Source organism: Lagopus muta, chromosome 10 (genome assembly GCF_023343835.1).
Source record: "Lagopus muta isolate bLagMut1 chromosome 10, bLagMut1 primary, whole genome shotgun sequence".
Classification (NCBI taxonomy): Eukaryota; Metazoa; Chordata; class Aves; order Galliformes; family Phasianidae; genus Lagopus; species Lagopus muta.
This window is the reverse complement of record NC_064442.1, coordinates 5,323,480-5,342,676: the sequence shown is the minus strand read 5'-3', so window position 1 is coordinate 5,342,676 and position 19,197 is coordinate 5,323,480. Positions and strand designations below refer to the sequence as shown.

The 19,197-nt window shown below is 38.8% G+C and overlaps 1 protein-coding gene across 15 annotated transcripts in view; it reads left to right on the top strand.

Annotated features, from left to right (window-relative positions):
- Positions 1 to 19,197, top strand: part of MCTP2 (multiple C2 and transmembrane domain containing 2) — a 142,232-nt gene that overhangs the window by 109,832 nt on the left and 13,203 nt on the right. For all 15 annotated transcript variants that reach the window (XR_007379170.1, XR_007379171.1, XM_048956634.1 and 12 more), the window contains 2 exons: positions 11,946 to 12,068; positions 14,794 to 14,835. Coding sequence is in view for 13 of the 15 variants with exons in the window: in XM_048956634.1 (XP_048812591.1) it covers positions 11,946 to 12,068; positions 14,794 to 14,835 (165 nt within the window). In the remaining 2 variants the exon portion in view is untranslated. The remainder of the gene's footprint in view (positions 1 to 11,945; positions 12,069 to 14,793; positions 14,836 to 19,197) is intronic.

Here is a 19,197-nt window from a genome sequence, read left to right as displayed (position 1 = left end):
AAACAGTGGTGACAGAAAGGAAATACGAGATTATTAAAAATGAAGACATTTTGCAGGGCTACTCTGGATTGCTTTATTTTTTTTTCCTTTTTTTTTCTTCTCGTGGGAAGTAGTAGCTGTGAGTGTATGCACTGCAATGGCTTTCCTGCTATTTTAAAATTAGAATACCAGTACAGATAGTGGTCCTTCAGTGCCCAGTGAATACTGTCTTACGCACTGATACCTATAGCAACACATAGGGAGTGACTATGAGATCAAATGCTCTGCTTAAAAAGCCTTAGGGAAGCATTATGTGTCTAAGGTCTGATCTATTGTCTGAGAGGTCGGAGAGTGTTAATGCACTCTGCAAAGATTAGACTCCCTTTCTAATTGCTCCAACACTTCCTTAAAGGATTTGAACAGTTGGAAAAGGTGACGCTCCATGTCAATTTTTGTCTTCCGACAGCCGTTGAAGTTTATCTGTCTTTCCGCCGAGATCACTCGATCACGTCAGCCAGGCGGTGTCAGAAGTAAAAACCCGGAGTTAGGGTTGAGAGCAACGGATGCCTCTATTTAGAACTTTGTTTTTTTAATTCCGGTTTTAAATACTTTTGGTAGTGGGAGCAGGGTTGATCTCACGGGCCATTCGGTTTAAACGTGGCCAAGGGGAACTCCTGAAGTCCCACGAAAACTTGAACTCATTGAGTCTGATGAAAAGCCAATCTCTCATTCCAAAGCGATTCAGGTGATTGTTTGCATTTCTTATAGCGCAGCTGATGTTTCCCAACTGGATCTCTATGGAGCCAAGCCAGTGCAGGGAATAGCTGCTGTTATGCTGCGTGTTATAGAGCTGTGCAGTGCCACAGTCTGAGTTAGCCATTGCTGCTTATCCCAAACTTTTCCTCTCGCTCAACAAATGTGACAAGGATTTTGGTTTCCCTTGGTTTGCAGAGCCCAAAAATACAAAATACAAAAATTTTTGAATGCAAAAATTCACTAAGGAAGGCTCCTGCGGAAAAACTTTCCTGCTGCGTAACTGGTGCGTTGGCAGAGACAAGTTCGTGGCCTCAGCACAGGGTTTTACAAAACAAAATAGACATTTGTCCAATGGATGAGAACCACTTGAAAGAGGATATCTTTCTGCTGTCTAGATATTTGAAAATCAGCTGGAAGCACCGAATGGTTTTGTTGTTTGTTTAGAGCACCGACCTACTGCAATGGATTCTGTTTGGCATGGATGCTTCTCCTGCACTTTAAAAGTAAGGGATGAGAAAGGGTGAATGTGACTAGGAAAGGAGAGAGATGGTTCAACCCCAGGAAAACCTGGAACATGTAATATTTCTGCAAGAAGGCCGTGATATCATAATGTTCACAGTAGAATAACATTACTGTAACAAGAGAGGAATTGCACCCATTTTTCAGAAAAATGTTCCAGGTCTGCTTGATAGACAGATGTGCTGTTATGGTGCTGTTCAAGCCTCAGGTCCTATCAAACAGGACCATCCTGTAGGCTTTTTTTTTCCTGTGGATTGGAAGCTTTTGAATCCTATAGTGTCAGTGGTTTTGCTAGTCTTGTTGGTACATATAATCCATTTCACGCATAAAAATATCTAAATATGACCTATGTAAATATATAAATTTAAAGCATCCTTTCTAGACTCCGAGCAGATGACTAATACAGCTGTTCAAAGGAGAAAAGCTTTTTTTTTTTTCCTTTTTTTTTTCCTTTTTTTTTTTTTTTTTTTTTTTTTTTTTTTGTGGAAGAAAAAACCCTCTTGGCTCTGAATCGGAAATTGAGGAGCAGAATTCATCAAGTGTATTCTGGTCGTTCTCACATGGGTAGTTCCTCCTTCCTTTCCTGCATAGCATGTTCCTTTGCACTGTTGCTATATTACATGAAATGTTTCATCTGTATATAAAAATTAAAAATTCAAACAAAAATCTGGCCCACATGAAGAACAGGCCCTTTGGGCATATGGTTCATTATGCATATTCGTTTAATTACTAAAACACTTGGGATGTCTCAACTGCCCTTGCTTTCAACTTGTAAAGTTGGATCTGTTCTGCAGCACAGAATATGTTGAACAGGCATGTGTTATAAAGGACTTCAGTCTTCTCCTATTTAAAACTCTATATAATGTTCTTGGCTGGATTGTTAGAATTTACTGAATATTAGTTCAATCCACTGCATCAAAACAGCAGTTCAGGATCTTTTTTCCCCTAACACCTTCTCTAACCCCAAAAAGGCAAGTTTTACAGCGGTTACTTCATAGCTGTGTTTACTATCAAAGTAACACGAGACCAAGGCTTTGGATTTCAGGCACATTCCCACAAAGCACCTCAAGTCGCACATTGAAGCTGTATAACTTTTATTAGCTAAGAAGGGATTGCTGCGATAGTGTGACTTTAATTGATTTTCAGGGCAAACAGGTGGTGATGGTTTCGGCATCCCCTAGTCTCCTGCCATTCCTAATTTGGAGCTGCACGTGTAATAGCTTTATTAAAATAAACAGTCTTCTGGCTTTAGTTTTACCTGAACAGCTGCCTGAAGTTGCAAGAGTCTTGCGACTTTTTTTTTTTTCCCCTATATTGTTGTGTGTTTTGGAAAGCAAGATTCTCTTGGTCTGTTAGGGATAAATATCTATTGGACCATCACATTGTCAGTGCTTAGGATTTTTTTTATTTTTTTGCATCTCTGCTGTTGTTGCTGATTTACAATCGTGACATATTTAGGATGTAATTCCAGGGGGTATCCCAGCCATCTCCACGTGTTTGTCCTGTAATGCAGCAGTTTTGTCTCTCTGAAGGTTGTGAACTTGCAAAAATTGTATGTGTGTTTTGATGGTTCTCTCTGTTCTGAGCACCCAGTGTGCGTGTGAGATGTGGGGAGGGCTGGGTTTCAGCTACAGTTTTTGCTCTCCTACTTAAGTAACATCTCTCCCTGTAACAAAACAAACCAAAGCCCACAGCTAAGAAAGCAAAAGCAGTGCTTTGGTCCTTCTATTCTGTTTCAGTCTGGAAGCAGCAGTGGGGCTGGGAGCATGGAGAAGAGGGTGCTAGGCAGTTCTGAAACATTTGTGGCACCGAAGGATGTGGTTAGTGGGCACGATGGTGATGTGTTGGTGGTTGAACTGGATGATCTTAGTGGTCTTTTCCAACCCTAATGATTCTCTGAGTGCAAGCACCTCCCTATGTGGGTTTAGTGCACCTTGGTTTTTTTTCCATGCCATAGCTGGCAACTGCCAAGGAAGTAACACAATGTGTGATCCTCCTGCTGCTGTATTCTGAATTAAATCTGATTAAATATGTTTGCTTTATTAGACAGTCCTTTTTTTCTTTCCCCGTTTAGTTGCAATATTCACTGTCAACATGAAGAAGTCTTTTAAACATATTGCTTAAGTGTGCTGTTTGCTACCAATCGTAACCCAGTGTTGATAATCCAAAGTTACAGAATGCTTCCACTGAATCCTGTTACACTTACTGTACAGTTACGTCACCATCTGACCCCTACAGCTAGTATTTCTCACCGTGTTAACAAATACGTCTCCAAGGTAAGTGGACATTTATCAGCTTAGCTAATGATCATTTTTTTCATGACCCTTTTAAGGTGTTCACCCTATCCAGAATAAAATAAAATTAGCCTACATTTTTTCTTCCTTTAAAACAGCACAGATATTTTTTCTGACGTTTGCTGGAAGAATTATTTACTATAGGATCAGGCTTTTAACTCTCATAATGCCTGCCTTCCCTGAAAATAGATCATAACTTTCTGAATGAGACTAATTCTTAAGCTGTAGTCTTACTGATAAACAAACCAAATCATCAGAGATAAAAATGACCGTTTAATTTAGCTACAATATAAAACAGCACATTTTTGTTTGGCATGCCTCCCCTCCCCTTTGTTTTAAAATCTTCCTCCATTCCCTTTGTCTGTCATAGTTATCCCTTAAGAAACAACATGCAGATTTATTCTCCTGACTCCCAGTGGACTACCCTAAAAGATAGAAAACTGTTGTAATATTTTTTCCCTGTTACTTTTTTTTCCCCCGTCAATTTTTAAGCTTTGTTGCTTGAGGGTCTCTAGCTGTATTTTACTTGGCTCGGGAAATGTAAAATATGTTAGATAAAACATGAGGGAAAAATTAGAGCAGTCAGCATGCTAGCAAACAGCTATTTCTTCAGTGTCTGCAGCTTGGGAAGATTTTAAGTCTTTTGCTGTAAAACTATAGCACATACATGTATATAGAACCCCAAAACAAGCAGTGTTGAGCTTGTTTATATTGTGATTACCCCCTTTTTGGGTTAGGGATAAAGAGGAAACCCAGCCACAAGAGAATTGTTTGGAGGCATCCTGTGGAACTTGTGGGGGACTGGTATGCTTTGGGGTTTTAATGTATGTGTCTTAAAGGAAAAAGACAGCGTTCCTCCTTCAAACACTGCTTTTCATGTTGAGAATAGTTGTCCATGATGACATTTAGTAGATAATCTTCAGATATCTGCAATGAAACATATAAATGATTTTGCCTTACTGATTCTGTGACTATATACGTGGGGTAATGGCTCTAAGTTGTGCCAGGAGAGGTTCAGATTAGATATTGGGAGAAATTTATTCTCAGAAAGTGTGTTGGGCTCTGGCACAGGCTGCCCTTGGAAGTGGTGGAGTCACCACCACAGTTTGGTGAAATAAACTCAAACCAAGTGGTTCTTCCCTGACCCCTTGTTAAAGAAAGATCTCTAAGGATTTTGTTTTTCATTTCCTAGGCAGGCTAATCTGATTAATGTAAAAAAAAAAAAAAAAAAAAAAAAAAAAAAAAGGAAAAGAAACCACTTTTTTTCTTTCTTTCCTTTGCTTTTAGGTGATGTTGGGTGGAGCGTGGTTGTTTCATGTTTAGTTCTCATTTTGATTCCAGACATTGTTAGGAACGAAGAATAAATCCACTGGATTTGTTAGTGACATAAATCATCATCCAAGCAGGGACATTTTGTAAGTGTTTGCAGTCAGGTATTCTGAAATGTACCATCACAGCCTTCCTGGGTTGAGCTGCAATAGCAGTGTCCCAAGATGATGGTGGAGAACAGACCATAATACTGTCAACTCTTCTGAGTTCAATGCGACTTTTGCAGGATAGCATGCTGTTCTGTAAGCTCCATTTCTTGGAATCCTGTGATTGCGCATGAGTCACAGTTTTCATTTAAAACACAAATGAGTTTCTACTTCCTAGCAGCAGCAAAGAAATTGCGACCCCCCTGAAGAATCTAAACTAGGCAGTGATAAAAAAAAAAGAAAAAGAAAAAGAAAAAGGCCCCGTTGTACATTGACTTGAGTAGAATGAGATTTCTTGAATGTTCTTAAGGGAGTGTTTTGGTTGTTTTGTTGGTTGTTTCACATCTTATATTGTTGGAAGTAGGGAATATTGATTTGGGGGTTTTTTGGGTATTCAAACTGATCTTAAAATATTGATCCTTGTGAGTACAGTTCCAGTCTTTGTGTCTCACTTTGAAGGCTTTATTCTGTCACTCGTTTTCCTTCTTGCATTGTCACATGCAATATAAATCACTGAACGGAAATCGGGCATCTCCTGCTAACCCCACTGACAGTCACTTTCTTAGGGGGCTGCACCTGAAACACGCAGGGGCAGAACATGTGGCTGTGGCAGCAGGACGTGGCTCAGCAGCTCTCAGCCTACACAGACTGCTGGTGTGAGCAAACACAGCCATGTTGTTTCTGTTACCTAAGGCGTCTTCTGGAAAAAGCGAGTAGCATGTTAGCAAACGGTGCTGTTTAAGCAAACCCTTTATTTGTAATCTTCAGCTCTGTGCTGTGACATGCATCTAATACATGCAGTCTGGGGTTCTGATGTGGTTTTGGGGTGTTTAGGTGGATCCTTTACTTTTTTTTTTTTTGCAGTCTAATACAATTTGTCCTTGCAACAGTACACCTATGGAGAAGGGCTAAACTCTGTGATATAGCCGTAAAACTAGCAAGTTTTATGCAAACTGTAAAGCGTGAGATGTGTGAAGCAATGCAGGGAGGGACAATTTGTAACGTGGCATAAATATTTAATGATCTCTATTCCTTCACATCATTTTTTATTTTGGTCATCCCCACTCAGTACAACGCATGTACCATACTGCTGTTGAGATGCTCTGTGTTCTTTTGCTAGGGATACAAAAAGCAAATTGAATCTAAAGTAAATAGGTTTCTTCTGACAGTGTTGCTTTACTTAAGTATAATTTATCTCCCTGCCATGTTCTTTGTTACTGCATCACAATGAGGGAGTAAGTGCTCATCACCAGCTTGAGCTCTGCTCAGGTCAGTAGGTGCCTTCAGCTGAGCGTGGTATGGCAAGGTAGTTTCCATGAAATGGGGGTAATAGGGAGAGTGGTGAAGTGCAACTTCAGAGGAGTCTTCCAAAACCAAAATCTTTGGGAAAGATTTACTGGAAAATATTTTCTACGTGTCAGCCCCTGTTTACTGTGCCTCCATGTGGAGCTGTTTTAGACGTGTTTTCTTAATTGCTAGAAAGTTCCTTTTCAGTGTTCTCCCCCATCAAATGCACATGCCGTTCCATGATCACAGAAATGGTTACTGCATTCACATGGCCCTGCATGCTGTGCTTTGATTTCCATTACACAGGCTCAGCACTCTGTCAGTGCACCTATGATGCCTGGTATCTCAAGGAGATGCCGATGCCTCAGTAAATGCAGGTATGTACGCACATAGATTTCCTGCAGTAAGTAGGTATGTCCACTCTTCCTTCAGCTCTTTTACTCTTTCTAAGAGCAGGAATAAATATCTGTCAAAAGTAATTTGCTGTTGACAAGCTTATTGCCTTGGAGGGATTTGAATGCCCTTTTGGGGAGCCGGTGTCTTATGTTATTGGCTGATATCCTGTGTTTTGGGGCAGAGGGGCTGAAAGCTTAAAAAAAAATAAAAATGCTAGAATGTTCAGAGTCCATTTGTGAAGACTCTGAGATAAGTTAGAAATATCTAATTTCTCTTCCCTGCGAATGAAGGAAAATGTGTCTTTATGTCTCTAATCAAAATCAGTGTTTTGATTTGGTGGAGAACAGATAACTTGCAGTACCATTAGCTCATTTGTTTCTCTTGACTTTTCCTGAATTGCATAGGCCACATTTATAAATGGAGAGGAAACTTTTGTCAAAGCTGTTAGTCATTTAGAGTTCAGTCAAATTGTGTGTGGTTTTGAAACCTGAAGTTTCAAATAATATTTTTCACAGTTGCACTGATGAGGCATTTCATTAGCATTGGAACCTACACTGCCTAAGAAAATAACCTCTTACCATAGGCTTCTTGCATGCATTTAATCTCCTTTCACTTTATTTTTTCCATCTGATGGAATGCATCCCTCTCCTTTTCCCATCGTTGCTGTTTTTCAGGAATTATTCCATTAAACAACGTAACATTTGCTACTTCTCTAGAAAGACTTACTAGGCCAAGAAAATCCTTTTTTTTTTTTTCTTTTTAAACTAAAAAAAAAAAAAAAAAAAAAAAGATGTAATTAAAATGTAGAAAAAATGCACAGAAAATCCCATTTAATGCTGGGTTTCTAAACCTCTTAAAACTATTCTATCCCTTGACTGTGGGTTTGCTGGTGACAAATGTTTTATGGGCATACTTTAGTAGACACCCGTCTAAAATCTGTTCTTAATAGTCAGATCCTAAATTGGAACCAGAGGGGCAGAAAAACCAGATTTGAAATGTGTTTCTAAAGGTTTGTTTTTACTTTCAGTTGAGATTGCCTTCTCTCATCTTTTGTACTGCTGTCAAAAGGGCCACTCTCGTGGTTGTTCAAACTCCATGCTTCTTGACAGGAACAGTTGGACCCCTCTTCAATGATTTTCAGATGAAACAGTTTCCAAACCTCCAGAGCTTTAACTTGTAGTTATTAGGCCCTTTGAAATAGCAGCACATTAATCAGCTAAAATCGAGTGGTCTTTTCTCCAAGGCTGTGATGTTCTCTTCTAGGTAGAACTCTAGTCTAAATATTAGTGTCAAGAGCTCTTCTTTTTTCCCCCTCCAGATATGTCTATTTCTTTTCTGCTTCTATTTTGATAATTGTTTTATAATGTCGTGAATTAAATTGTTCAGTTTGATAATAGGCTTTTATGTTCTCAAATTGCATTAGAAGATGTAACACAGAGAGCTAGTTTTTTGCTTGTTGATGTTTATTTTAGAAATCAGCTGCTGTCATTTTAACTTTTCTTATGCACAGTATGAAGCCCAGAACAAAAGGCGTCAGTGATGTCATGGATTACATTTGACAGAATTTGGTCTAACGATGATATGAAACAAGAAGAAATAAAGTATGGATTGTTAAAACAAGATAGATCATTTGGATCAGGGGCTCTTGAATGTTGTCCTTGACTTCTGTGAACAGGTGATCTGAACCTGTTAATGATTTCCCCTACCAACCTATGTGTTAGCAAGAAGATAGACTAAGGCCTAAAAGAAGTTGGGAAAATACCAATCCTTGCAATAACCATTGTGTATGTCAGCTGAACCATTCTTGAGTTTTGACAAAAGGCTTTGGTAGAAAATAATTTAAGAGGGATGTGGCGGGAGCTCTTTTTCCCCAATACCACTGAGGAGGAAATACAAACTTGCATGTAGTGTTCTTTCTGTTTTGTGTGAGCATTTTGGGACTCACCTGGCACAAGCTTTGCAATATTCACCATTGCCACTATCATTTCCAATGCATTGAAGCCAATGCCCCATATTTGTGATGTTACAGCTGTGCATGGCTATCCAGAATATGGCTGTCTTTCATATCACTGTCAGCACCACCCACTACCTCATTGTGCTCACATCCACTGTTTGGTCTCCATTGAAGTTCAGCAAGAATCAATGGATGTCCATGTGTGGAACTTGTTTCTGCATGAAGAAATTCAATGACACGCCTTTGCTTTATGTGCACTTCCACGTCAGATGCCATTGTGTCAGACTGCATGGCAACAAAATGTAACAGGATATTGATGGGAAGGTTCAACCTCTACTGCCATACCAATGTCCACCTATGGTGTCATGGGCCAACATCATAAAATAGGGGGCAGTTCTTATATAGGAACTGCTTTACTGGCTGATGCTATAGAACTGCTGAAAAGGCGGTTAGGATGCAGAAATGTATCTATTTACTGTATAAACACCCTCTCAACTTTTATTATGTACTGTATGTTCACAGCAATCATTTCCCGTACCTCTGAGGCTAAGTAATTTTTGAATAGCTAATTCAATTTGTCTTGTATCTGTGTTATGTAACAGTAATGAAAGTTGCCTCTATTACAATGGTAACAGCAAAGCAACTCTTCTTAAGTAGGTGAAGGAGCTCAATCTAAGTGTTGCCATCTGAATTACAACTCAGCAGCTGATAACCACTCAGCGTTAGAAAGGAAGCAACAGTATGCTTCTGCTATCAATTGAGCCTGTGCTGAGATTTTGTAATTAAATTTTAAGTTTTATTTAGGGCCTGAAACTTAATAATACACAAAATACACTGTTGGATCTAAAATCACCAAGGTCTTGGTTTTCCATCTTGCCTAAGTGACCTGTGATTGCAAGGTTGTATTATACTTGCAACAGAGCAGAGTGATGATCATATAGGATGGTGACAGATGCACTAGAATTGGTGAAAGTCCTGCAGTTGAATGAATGAAGAAAGGTTCTTCAAGGGCTTCATTGACTCCTGAAGGAGTCAGCGTAGCTGACTGCTGGTGGAATCTTTGCTGTGCTGAGACAAGAGTGAGTTCATGTAGACCCTGAGGAGATGATGTATATGCAACCTCCTCCAACATGCCAAAGCAAATTTTTTAAATGATTATCTACCAATATGAATTTCCATAGAAGTGCTTTCGTAAGGATCAAATGTATATGTGTGTGCATCTATTTTAGCTGTCTATTTAAATGCAAGGTATATGTGGATGGATATGTGCAGTAACAGATACTTATACTTCAGAATTATATTTGAGGTGGGTCAAGAGCTGGTATCACCTTTACTTGATCTTACAAAACATTCAGGGGAACTGGAATAACTTAATAATTGTTTATTAATCTTGAGATATCACACTTTTTGGAGACTCCTGTAAGAGAGTTCAAGTATCACATCTTCTTGGCCAACATTCGTGTTTTTCTGTTACCTTGCTTACATATGAAATGTGACTGTTAGTATAATTGTCTAATTTGTAAATGTGTTGAAGAGCATGATAAAAAAAGAAATTACAATCTAATCCTTTTCTGTGTTCTCATGCTGCAAATCAGTGGTATGGGGCTTATATTTCATGGATGTCAACCCACTTTATAAATGTGTATATCTCAAATATTGTTTTGCTGACCTATAGATGCCAATAACAGGATGACAATCTAAGTCCATGCATAGTAACAGTTAAGATAAAATCAGGTTGGCTTTAGAAAATGTGACCTTTGTTTGGGCAGGGCTACGTATACAGTCATTGTCTCTTGGTTTGTGGCTGGCCCCTGGTAGATGCTAACTGACCAATTGTCAGACATCAGGCAAGACTTTTTGTTTAAAAGTTACAGATGCTGCTGTTTTGTAGGGGTGTGAATTCTCCCCATGGAATGCGGTGGGAAGGAGTGTTTTGATGTGAAGTGGGTAGAGCCCAGGGTCCATAATGCTATATATGTTGCCATAAATAGCCTGTTCTGCAAATGCCAGACTTGCCTTCATATACAGAGTCTCAGGCTGAGGGTTAGTGGAGCTAGAGATTCAGTTTTCTGATCACCTGAAGTTCAGTTGCCCTCTCATGACAGTTTGAGATGTGTTAACTGGAGGATCTGACTCGCTTTCACCTGCCTGTATTTTTCCAAAAATGTGACTTCTTGTTTCTGATCACTTCTGAAACTCATGTGGGGGAAGAAAAATCTGATAAATGTTTTTGTGCCTACTCTCTGAAGGAGACTGTTTAAGATTTAGCTTAAAGTTTCTATCAGCGTCAGTCAGTTCTTCTGAAAATGCTGTGTATCTTCAGAAGAGGAAATGGGATCACAACATGCATTTTATGACAGTTCTGGATTTAGTTTGTTAACTTACATTTCCAACCACGAAGTTTGGAGTCTGTTCACGTATAATTGGTATTTGTAAGACAAGATTGCAGTTTGGCTTGGTATCGTGTTTTTGAAAAATGGTTAAATGCTTTTTAAGTCCCCATCGCAATGGTTACACGTTTCACTGATCCAGTTTGCAGAACCGAACCTCAAAAGTTGGCTTCTACTTTTGCTGTCAGTGGGTTTTATTAGATGTTGCTCCAAAGGCGCAAACTCATGCCTTTTCTGGATAAAGAGGCCCCAAGCAACCAGTGAAATCAGAATATGCTTTACTGAAAAATGGCAGGTATATGGAAATGGAGAATGGAATTACAGATTCCTTCTCAAAATAAAGCGTCACATGCAGCCAAGAGCCTTCTTAAAGGTCTTTGCGTTGCTGTGCCAAGAAGAGTGAGTGGATTAATGGTGAAGTTCCATTTGCTAAGCATACCTCCTGGATTGACTGAAGAGGTGGATGGCTCCTGTTGCACAAGAGGAAGAAACTCTTCTCTAGTCAGTGAAAGACTTGCTGGCAATTAGGGTTTGATGAAGTGGGACAGGTTTAAGTGGGCCTATTATGCTCTAGCATTAATGACAAAGCTTTCAGGCTTGAGCAAGTCCCAGAAAGGAGTGAACAATGCCTTTGGACCAACCTTATGTTCATGGATTTGTACTTCACCAAAAAAAGGGAAGGAGAAGCAAACAAATAGCAGCCTAATGGATTCAAACAGAATAGAATGAGTATGCTTTTCAAGCAGGCTTCTTTTTTTGCCAAAACAAGAAATGAATGAGGTTAGCAGAGATTCAAGGATGTGTGTACATCAGGATAATGGCTGGAAGGCTTTCTTGCATCACATTCTCTTTAAACACCTGTATGTGTTCTTTTCTGTTGCTTTATTTCTCCCAGGTATTCATGGTCACTGTATGGAGCGTTGAACTGTACATGGTGCCCCTGGCTTTGCTGGTGCTCTTTGCATACAACTTCTGCCTTGTCAGAACAGGGAAGGTCAGCAACACCCAGGATGCCCAGGCAAGTAAAATGCCAGTAATGTTTCTGGCAGCCACAGCTTGAATTTGTCCTTCAGCAGAATGTCATGCATTTTAATGATATTAATCTAGTTGTGCAGCTAAACATTTTTATTTCAAAGTTACTGAAAAGAGTCCTCCACCCTCTCAATTTTCTTGATTCAATGCAAGCAATAAACCATTCAATGTAGTATGCAGGAGAAGGCAAGAGAACGTGTAGGAGGGAAGTTTCACTTCAGAATAGTTGTAGTTATTTTGTAACTATGTTGAATTAAGAAGGACTTGCAGTGTGACAAGACCCCAAAGCCTCTTGAAGAAAGAGAACCTCCACTGCTCTTACACTTTGCATCGCTGTGATGATTCATGACTCACAGAGGAGGAAAGTCAATTCAAGCTGAAACAGAAGTTGGCTGTATTTTAAACCTTGTCCTGCTATCTGAAACTTGAAGAAGAAACCCTTACTCCTCCTTCCCGCCCCTCCATTTAAACGACAAATATTTTTTGTGAAAGATAGTCCTCAGTTCTTTCACTTGTTTTATGAAGTAAAGAAATCCAAAATACAAAAATAATTGCATGTTGCAGTTGTGCATGTTGAGAAATGAAACTCTAATGTTGACCACTGTCTTTACTTGTGTAACTACGATAATTGCAATGGAAGCAGAGGATAAATTTGGAGATTCTCATAACGTTCCATTTATAAATGTATTTCAAGTACAGTGATGAAATACAGGCTGAATTAACTCTTATAACTTCTGATAAAAAGATGATTGACATTTGTACCCCTGAGGGCTTCCTTTACACAAATGAATTGCTTGAATTATGTACACAGAAATTGTATCCGAGGATTTGAAAAAATTGCTATTGTATTAGTTTTAGCTACAAAAGTTGCTTCTAGTTCAGTTTTGATCCATTCTCAAATGGAAGGATTGTTAGAACACGTGGAAAGTCATACTATAATGAAAAGGAAGGAGGTTTGATTTGAAAACGAAGGGTAAGAAAAAATGCTTTTCTCCAAGTCCAGAATAACATAGAAAGGTGTTGTACATCTCCAGAGACTACTTTGTTTCATCAAGAAATGAGGACTATTCATGTGGGAGAATCTCTGCCAAGCGCTTCTTTTTATTGTATTATTTTAAAGGCAATACACAGTCTTGCTGTGTTGTCTAGGAAAAGTGCACAGAGACTACCATTCAACACCTATCACTCATCCTGTGGTGAGTTTATTGCACGTTCAGATGAGGACAGTCTCACACAAGTCAGCAGGATTGAATAGCAGATCATTCAGGTGGATGCTACAAGAGGTTCATATTTAAATTCCAAGTTAAGCAGTAGGGAAGAAAAGTTGAGCAGAAAATTGGCCCTTTTTGGTCACGCATCCTGTGAGCAGTGTGATGCTGTGCAATTCAGGGGTGTATTTTGCATAAGAAAAGTTACACGTCTGCCTGAGTGCTTTGCAGGGTTGGGATCATATGGAACAAGTCATCAAAGTGCCTTTAATATTACCTGATTCCTTTTTTATGTGTGCCTATGATTCTAACCATCTGTAGGTCAGAAATAGACAATCAGGTGCTACCTCTGGTCACATCTGTCCTGCAGATGACAGAAGTTATTTTCTTCAAAATACCAGTGCTTTTTTCACAGTTGCTTATTTATTTTTGCTTCTTGAGACCTTGGCTATACGTGCAGTACTTTTCATGTATAGTTAAGAACGAGAGCAAGAGTCTTTGGAAGGGAGGACTTCACATTCTCACTCCTATTTCTGTCTATAAAATGGAGATAACAGTGTTAACCTTGTAGGCATGAACCAATTGCCAGGATGTTAAATGCATGAGTATTGGTAAAATGCTTTATGATTTACAGATGGGAGCTTCTATAGAAACAAAAACCATGATCACTGCTAACTTAGGTACTCTGAGTATGGTAAAGAGCTCGAGTAAACCTGGAAATGAATACTGAATACTAGTTGCAACTGTTTTGGAAGGAAAACTAAAAACCGAATCCCAAACATTTCTTGTTGTTGATTCTTCACATCTTTGTTGTTAACTGTACTAAAACTTGTAATATAGTGAGTGAAATATTAAATAAACAAGAAAATCTTAGAGGACCCTATTAAAGACTCAGTTTATAAAATACCTGATTTAAAACCCAATCATTCCTAATTTCAAGCCATAAGCAAAACTTTTGTTTCCCTTCCCTACCTGTCAGTGTAGAGGTTAAAGGGAGGGAATAATGCTGCATAGAAATCTGAATATGAATCATGAGATTGATCATATTCATACTAATGTATTTTCTATCGTCTAATGCTTCGTTAATGGCCCTAAAGGGAGAGAGCAGTCATTGTATCAGTGAGGATGGAACAAGTTGAGTGTAGAGTCCTCAGCCTTGACATGCTGACTGGTTCATTTGTCAGACTAAGAACACAGCTGTTTACAGCTAGTTAAAGTTGGCAATGAATTTGAAAGCCAGTTGCCTTCAAATGATAGGACACAACCACTAATGCTTTATTTAGACTTAAAATTTGTATAGGGTATTGCCTGCTTTGTTCAGGATATCACAAAAAACAAAGTCCTTGAATGCTAAACATGATTTCAGAAAGGTGAAAGTTGTGGGTTTGTTAATGACTCACAATAGAAGTGATAAAAAACCATGTAATGAAATGCTGAGCTTTTTGAACATTGCCTGTCAATGAGAACTGTAATTTCTTCTAATATGGACATATGCTTTTGCAGGAGCTTATGGGCTTGGATGAAGATGACGATGAGGAAGATAAGGTAAATACATCTTATGGTATTTTAGCTAGAATCAGAAAGAAAGTGAGTGTAGCTCACTAACCATCCTATCACCCTGAGATCTGCATTCCTTACCTGTTTTAACTGGGAAAACAGTTGTTACCTGTTTGCTAATCAGCAAACTGACAATTTGAGAATGCTGGTTGATTTGTACAATGTTCAATAATGGCATTACCTGCATGAGACCTGTGAACTTCATTTGAATTCTGTGGGGGTGCCCAGGGTATGCTTGAAATTGTGAGACATATGTTCATGTGCCAGCATGTATGTGTATGGGTGGACAAGGTGAGTATATAAAATACATCATCACTTCTGTTGGGAGTGTTGGATGAACATTCTGCGCTAATGGCTTACAACAAATCGTACAGCATTTCCATTTCTGTAGAATTGTTGTGATTCGTGAAGGACTGGTTAAGGTTTTCTCAACATTTCTTCTAGAACCTTTTAAAAAAAAAAAAGTTTTTAGTTTTTCAGCAGAAATGTAGAAAGAGTTGGCACTGGTGAGGCCTTATTTTATTAGAGCATACTTCTTCATTCTGCTCACTATGAAAAATTCATTGGATTTTTTTTCAAGTTTATCAAACCACAGTGACAAATGATAAAAGGATTAGAGGGCATGACATGTGAAGAAAGATTAAGAGAATTTAATGTATACAGCTTGAAAAAAACGTAAGTAAGAGAAGGAGAATCTGATAATCTATAAATACTTAGGAGCTCAAAGGTGAGGAATTATTTAACAAGCAACAGCATGCAAAGAAACTTGAGCTGTTGGGAAGGAAGGGTTCACAGGGCAATGCAAAACTTTCAAATTGTGTACTAAGTTAAGAAGCTCTTTGTGAATATTCTGTGGTTTAAGAGTGAAATCGTTGTGAAGAAAATCAATACCACAGTTAAAAAGTGTACCTTAACCCTTCTCAGTCACAGACGCTAGAGTTGAAGCTCAGCAGACTTGTTGATAGGAGTAGATGTTTAAATTTAACCTGCTCTTCTGTTTGCTCATCAAAATACAGCAATCACAGAAATCCATTGAAGTTGTAACTGGAAGTCCAGACAATCCAGATGAATTGAGGGATTCTTTTAATGCACAATAAGTTTCTCATTTTTACTTCATTCTTCTCTTTGTTAAATTGGTCAACTAAGTGAACCAGTATCTAGCAGAAGTTGCTAAATGGAAGTTGCATTGTTGCCCAAGAAATATTGAATTTCTGGAATGTTGATTGTTTTGTCAGTATCCAGTGTTAGGTGCTTGTATATGCTGACTCTGTATTTTTGTGTGGTTCCTAAATGTGTAACATATTCTCTGTAGCCAATCCTATTTCTGTTCTCCATAAGAAAGCCTCCATTAGGCTTTCTTATCAAGATAATGCTTTTATCTCAATATTATGGCAATAATAATTCCTAACTTGTATTAATTTGTATACTGGTGTTGTATATCTGAGATTCAGACACAGAATTATTGGAGAATTGCCATCCATTCCTCATGTCCCAGGCCACTCACTTCGCAGCATTGCCTCACTGTCTTCCTGTTATCCTGGGTCTATTTGCCCCAGCGTTAGACCATGTTGTGCACATCTTTAAGTGCATTAGGTTATTCTAAGTGACTTTTCCATGCTTGAGGGTGGCCAATGCTCTCTAGGGAGTGTAAGAAATATGTAATTTAATGACATTATCTCACAGCAATGTCAACATTTAAATAGACAACCATACTTCGAAAAGCAGTCTGTGTATTTTTTTTTCCTCCCTAATACAAGAACCAAAGTTGAAATCTGCTAGTTGAGTCGTAGTCTACGAGGCCACTGTTTCTGTTTCCTATCATCATGTTGTATCAAAACAGTCGCACACATTGCCTTTCTGGGTTCTGCTGCAAGTTAGACATAACAGACCATGCTTCTGGGAATTGTAACACACCCTCTAAGAGATGAACTGTTTACAAATTATAAATACACAGACGCTCAGTTCAAAAACCCGTGAGCAGATTAACTCCCTCCACCTAAACTATCTGTCTTCAATGACAGCGCTTAATTGCCGAATCCCCCATCGTTTCTCCCTCTGCCCTTTCCAAATACCGTCACAGAGATAAGAGAGCCGTGTCCCTTTGGCACAAGCTGCTCGGTGGATGAATGCCTTCTTGGATTGACTCCATCTTAGATGTGGAGTTCAGGCTCTGTCCTGTCGGCTCTGGGCTCTGTCAGGCTGTCTGAAGGATTGTTTTAAAATTACGTCGCTGAAACATCTTTTGCCCACCAGTAGAGTGGTATAGACAAGTTGCATGCAGCTTAGATTGTGAGTTGTCTGATCATTGAATGTTTCTGTTTATTTTACTTTCTTCCTCTTTCTTCTCTTGACAACGACTGTGGAGCTTCAAGAGCAGACAGCTACTTTGTTAAGTAAGAGTGTGCTAGCAGCAGATTGGAAAGAGTCTTTAAGTTTGCTCATAGTATTAAGTTTAGTGGAAAAATCTTTGCATTTCCACCAAAACAAAACAAAAACTTAGTACTATTTCCAGATTTGGTAATTGAGTCTGAAGAAAATCAGACACAAAAAGTCAGCAGAGATTCCTGTTTTTTTCTGTGAGGATCTCCATCCAGTGGTGAGCCAACATAGCTGTACTTGACTAATAGGATGTAATAGGAAAGGATTAGACGATGCTGTGACTTCAAGCCAAGTTTGTTGACAACTTCCAAGAAGTGTTTAGCGTCTCATGGCCAGAAAAAATCCCCAAAGAAGAATTCCTCATTCCCAATATAAGAAATTCTTTCAGAAATAGGTACCAACTTGTACGAGAACAATTTGAAAAAACTTAGCCAAACAAATTACAGTCAAATTCATCCGGTAGCAAACAGCTGACATTTTCCATTTGTGTTCGATTCAGCATGTGGAAATCTTTCCGTATGGATCTTATTTGTACGGATGAATTAAGATGAAAATTGCATTAATTTTTTCCACAGTAAAGGTCAGTAATTGAAACGTGAACCAAGAGTCTATTGTGTAAGATGCTGTATCCCCATACTTAGGAAAGGTCATAGACGACAATAACGTCTCATTGTTTTATTCTCTAAAAGTATAAATAATTTTATTAGACTCTTACTTTTTTCTTCCATACAGCAATTGCAGTATAATATTTCATCATCTCCCATTGAGATTGGTGAAGAAAAATGATGGTAAAGGTTTGAAAATCCCTCATAATTAAAAAGGGTATGATCAGACAAAGAGGGGTCACATGCTTTCTCCACAAAATTGTGGACGAGATTGAGTCTAAAAAAACAAATTAAGGTGTGCGTTTACGTAGATTTGGACTTCCTTACATTGCTGCACTGTCTTCAATAAGCATGATGGATCCTCCCTTATTTCTTCCTAATGAGTTTGTGTACAAACCACAAATAAACTAAGCTCCTCCATCATCTATATTAGTACTAAGGAATGGATTCTGCTGCTTGTGCCAGGAATGATCAGTGCAAATAAAGAGGTTGGGGCACTTCTAAGCACACAGGATCCGTCTGGTCTGGTTACAATCTTGACTAAAGTAATGAAAGTTTCCAGTTATCACTTAAGACACTGTTATGACTTAGGTAAGTTTCCTCCATGCTTCTTATTGACCTAATCAACTTCTGGTTAATCCAGAGTACAGAGATTGCTCCGGTTATGCTTTCCTCTTTGCAAAGCCTTCTGCGTACCAGTAACTGGAAGAGAGATGATGTGTTATTTTTCAGTCTACGACGTGGCATGTTTTAAGAATGCTGTGATCCGTAAGCAGCCATAACTTGACACAGTCCTTGGCCCATCATCATGGCCCACCAGCATTCTGGACATCCATAGGTTTGGGAGTTATGGGAGAGAGGAATTCATAGCAGGGACTTGGCAAAGATTTTCAGGTATATCAGGTGCTGTTGCGTGGCTTTCCTCACATTAAAAACCTTGGCAAGCTAACATTCTTCCTCTTGCCCTGCAGGTAGGCGAACCGACACTGTAACTCCTCTAAATCTCTGGAGGAATATTAAATAGCACCGAGCAGACCTCTGGGCTGAGCTCATAAAACTCAGGGAGTTTAAAAATTTCCCTTAAAAATTCCAGCTATGTGAAACGGTGTTAAAATTTCTTTTGAATTGGGCAGACGTATGAATAGGACTGTCTTCCTCCTGTACCCCAAATTGCTAGATTATAGATGATGGTGGAGTAGTTTAAATCTAATCACGGTGCAATTGTTCTTAGATCTCGTGTGTTTCCAGGAGAAAGCACTTTTTTTTTTTTTTTTTTTTTTCTTAGAGTTGTTTTTCTTTTAAGATAAAAGATACTTCTTTCTTTTTTAGTTTTTGTGCACAGGTTTCTCACCAGAACGTTGTTTTA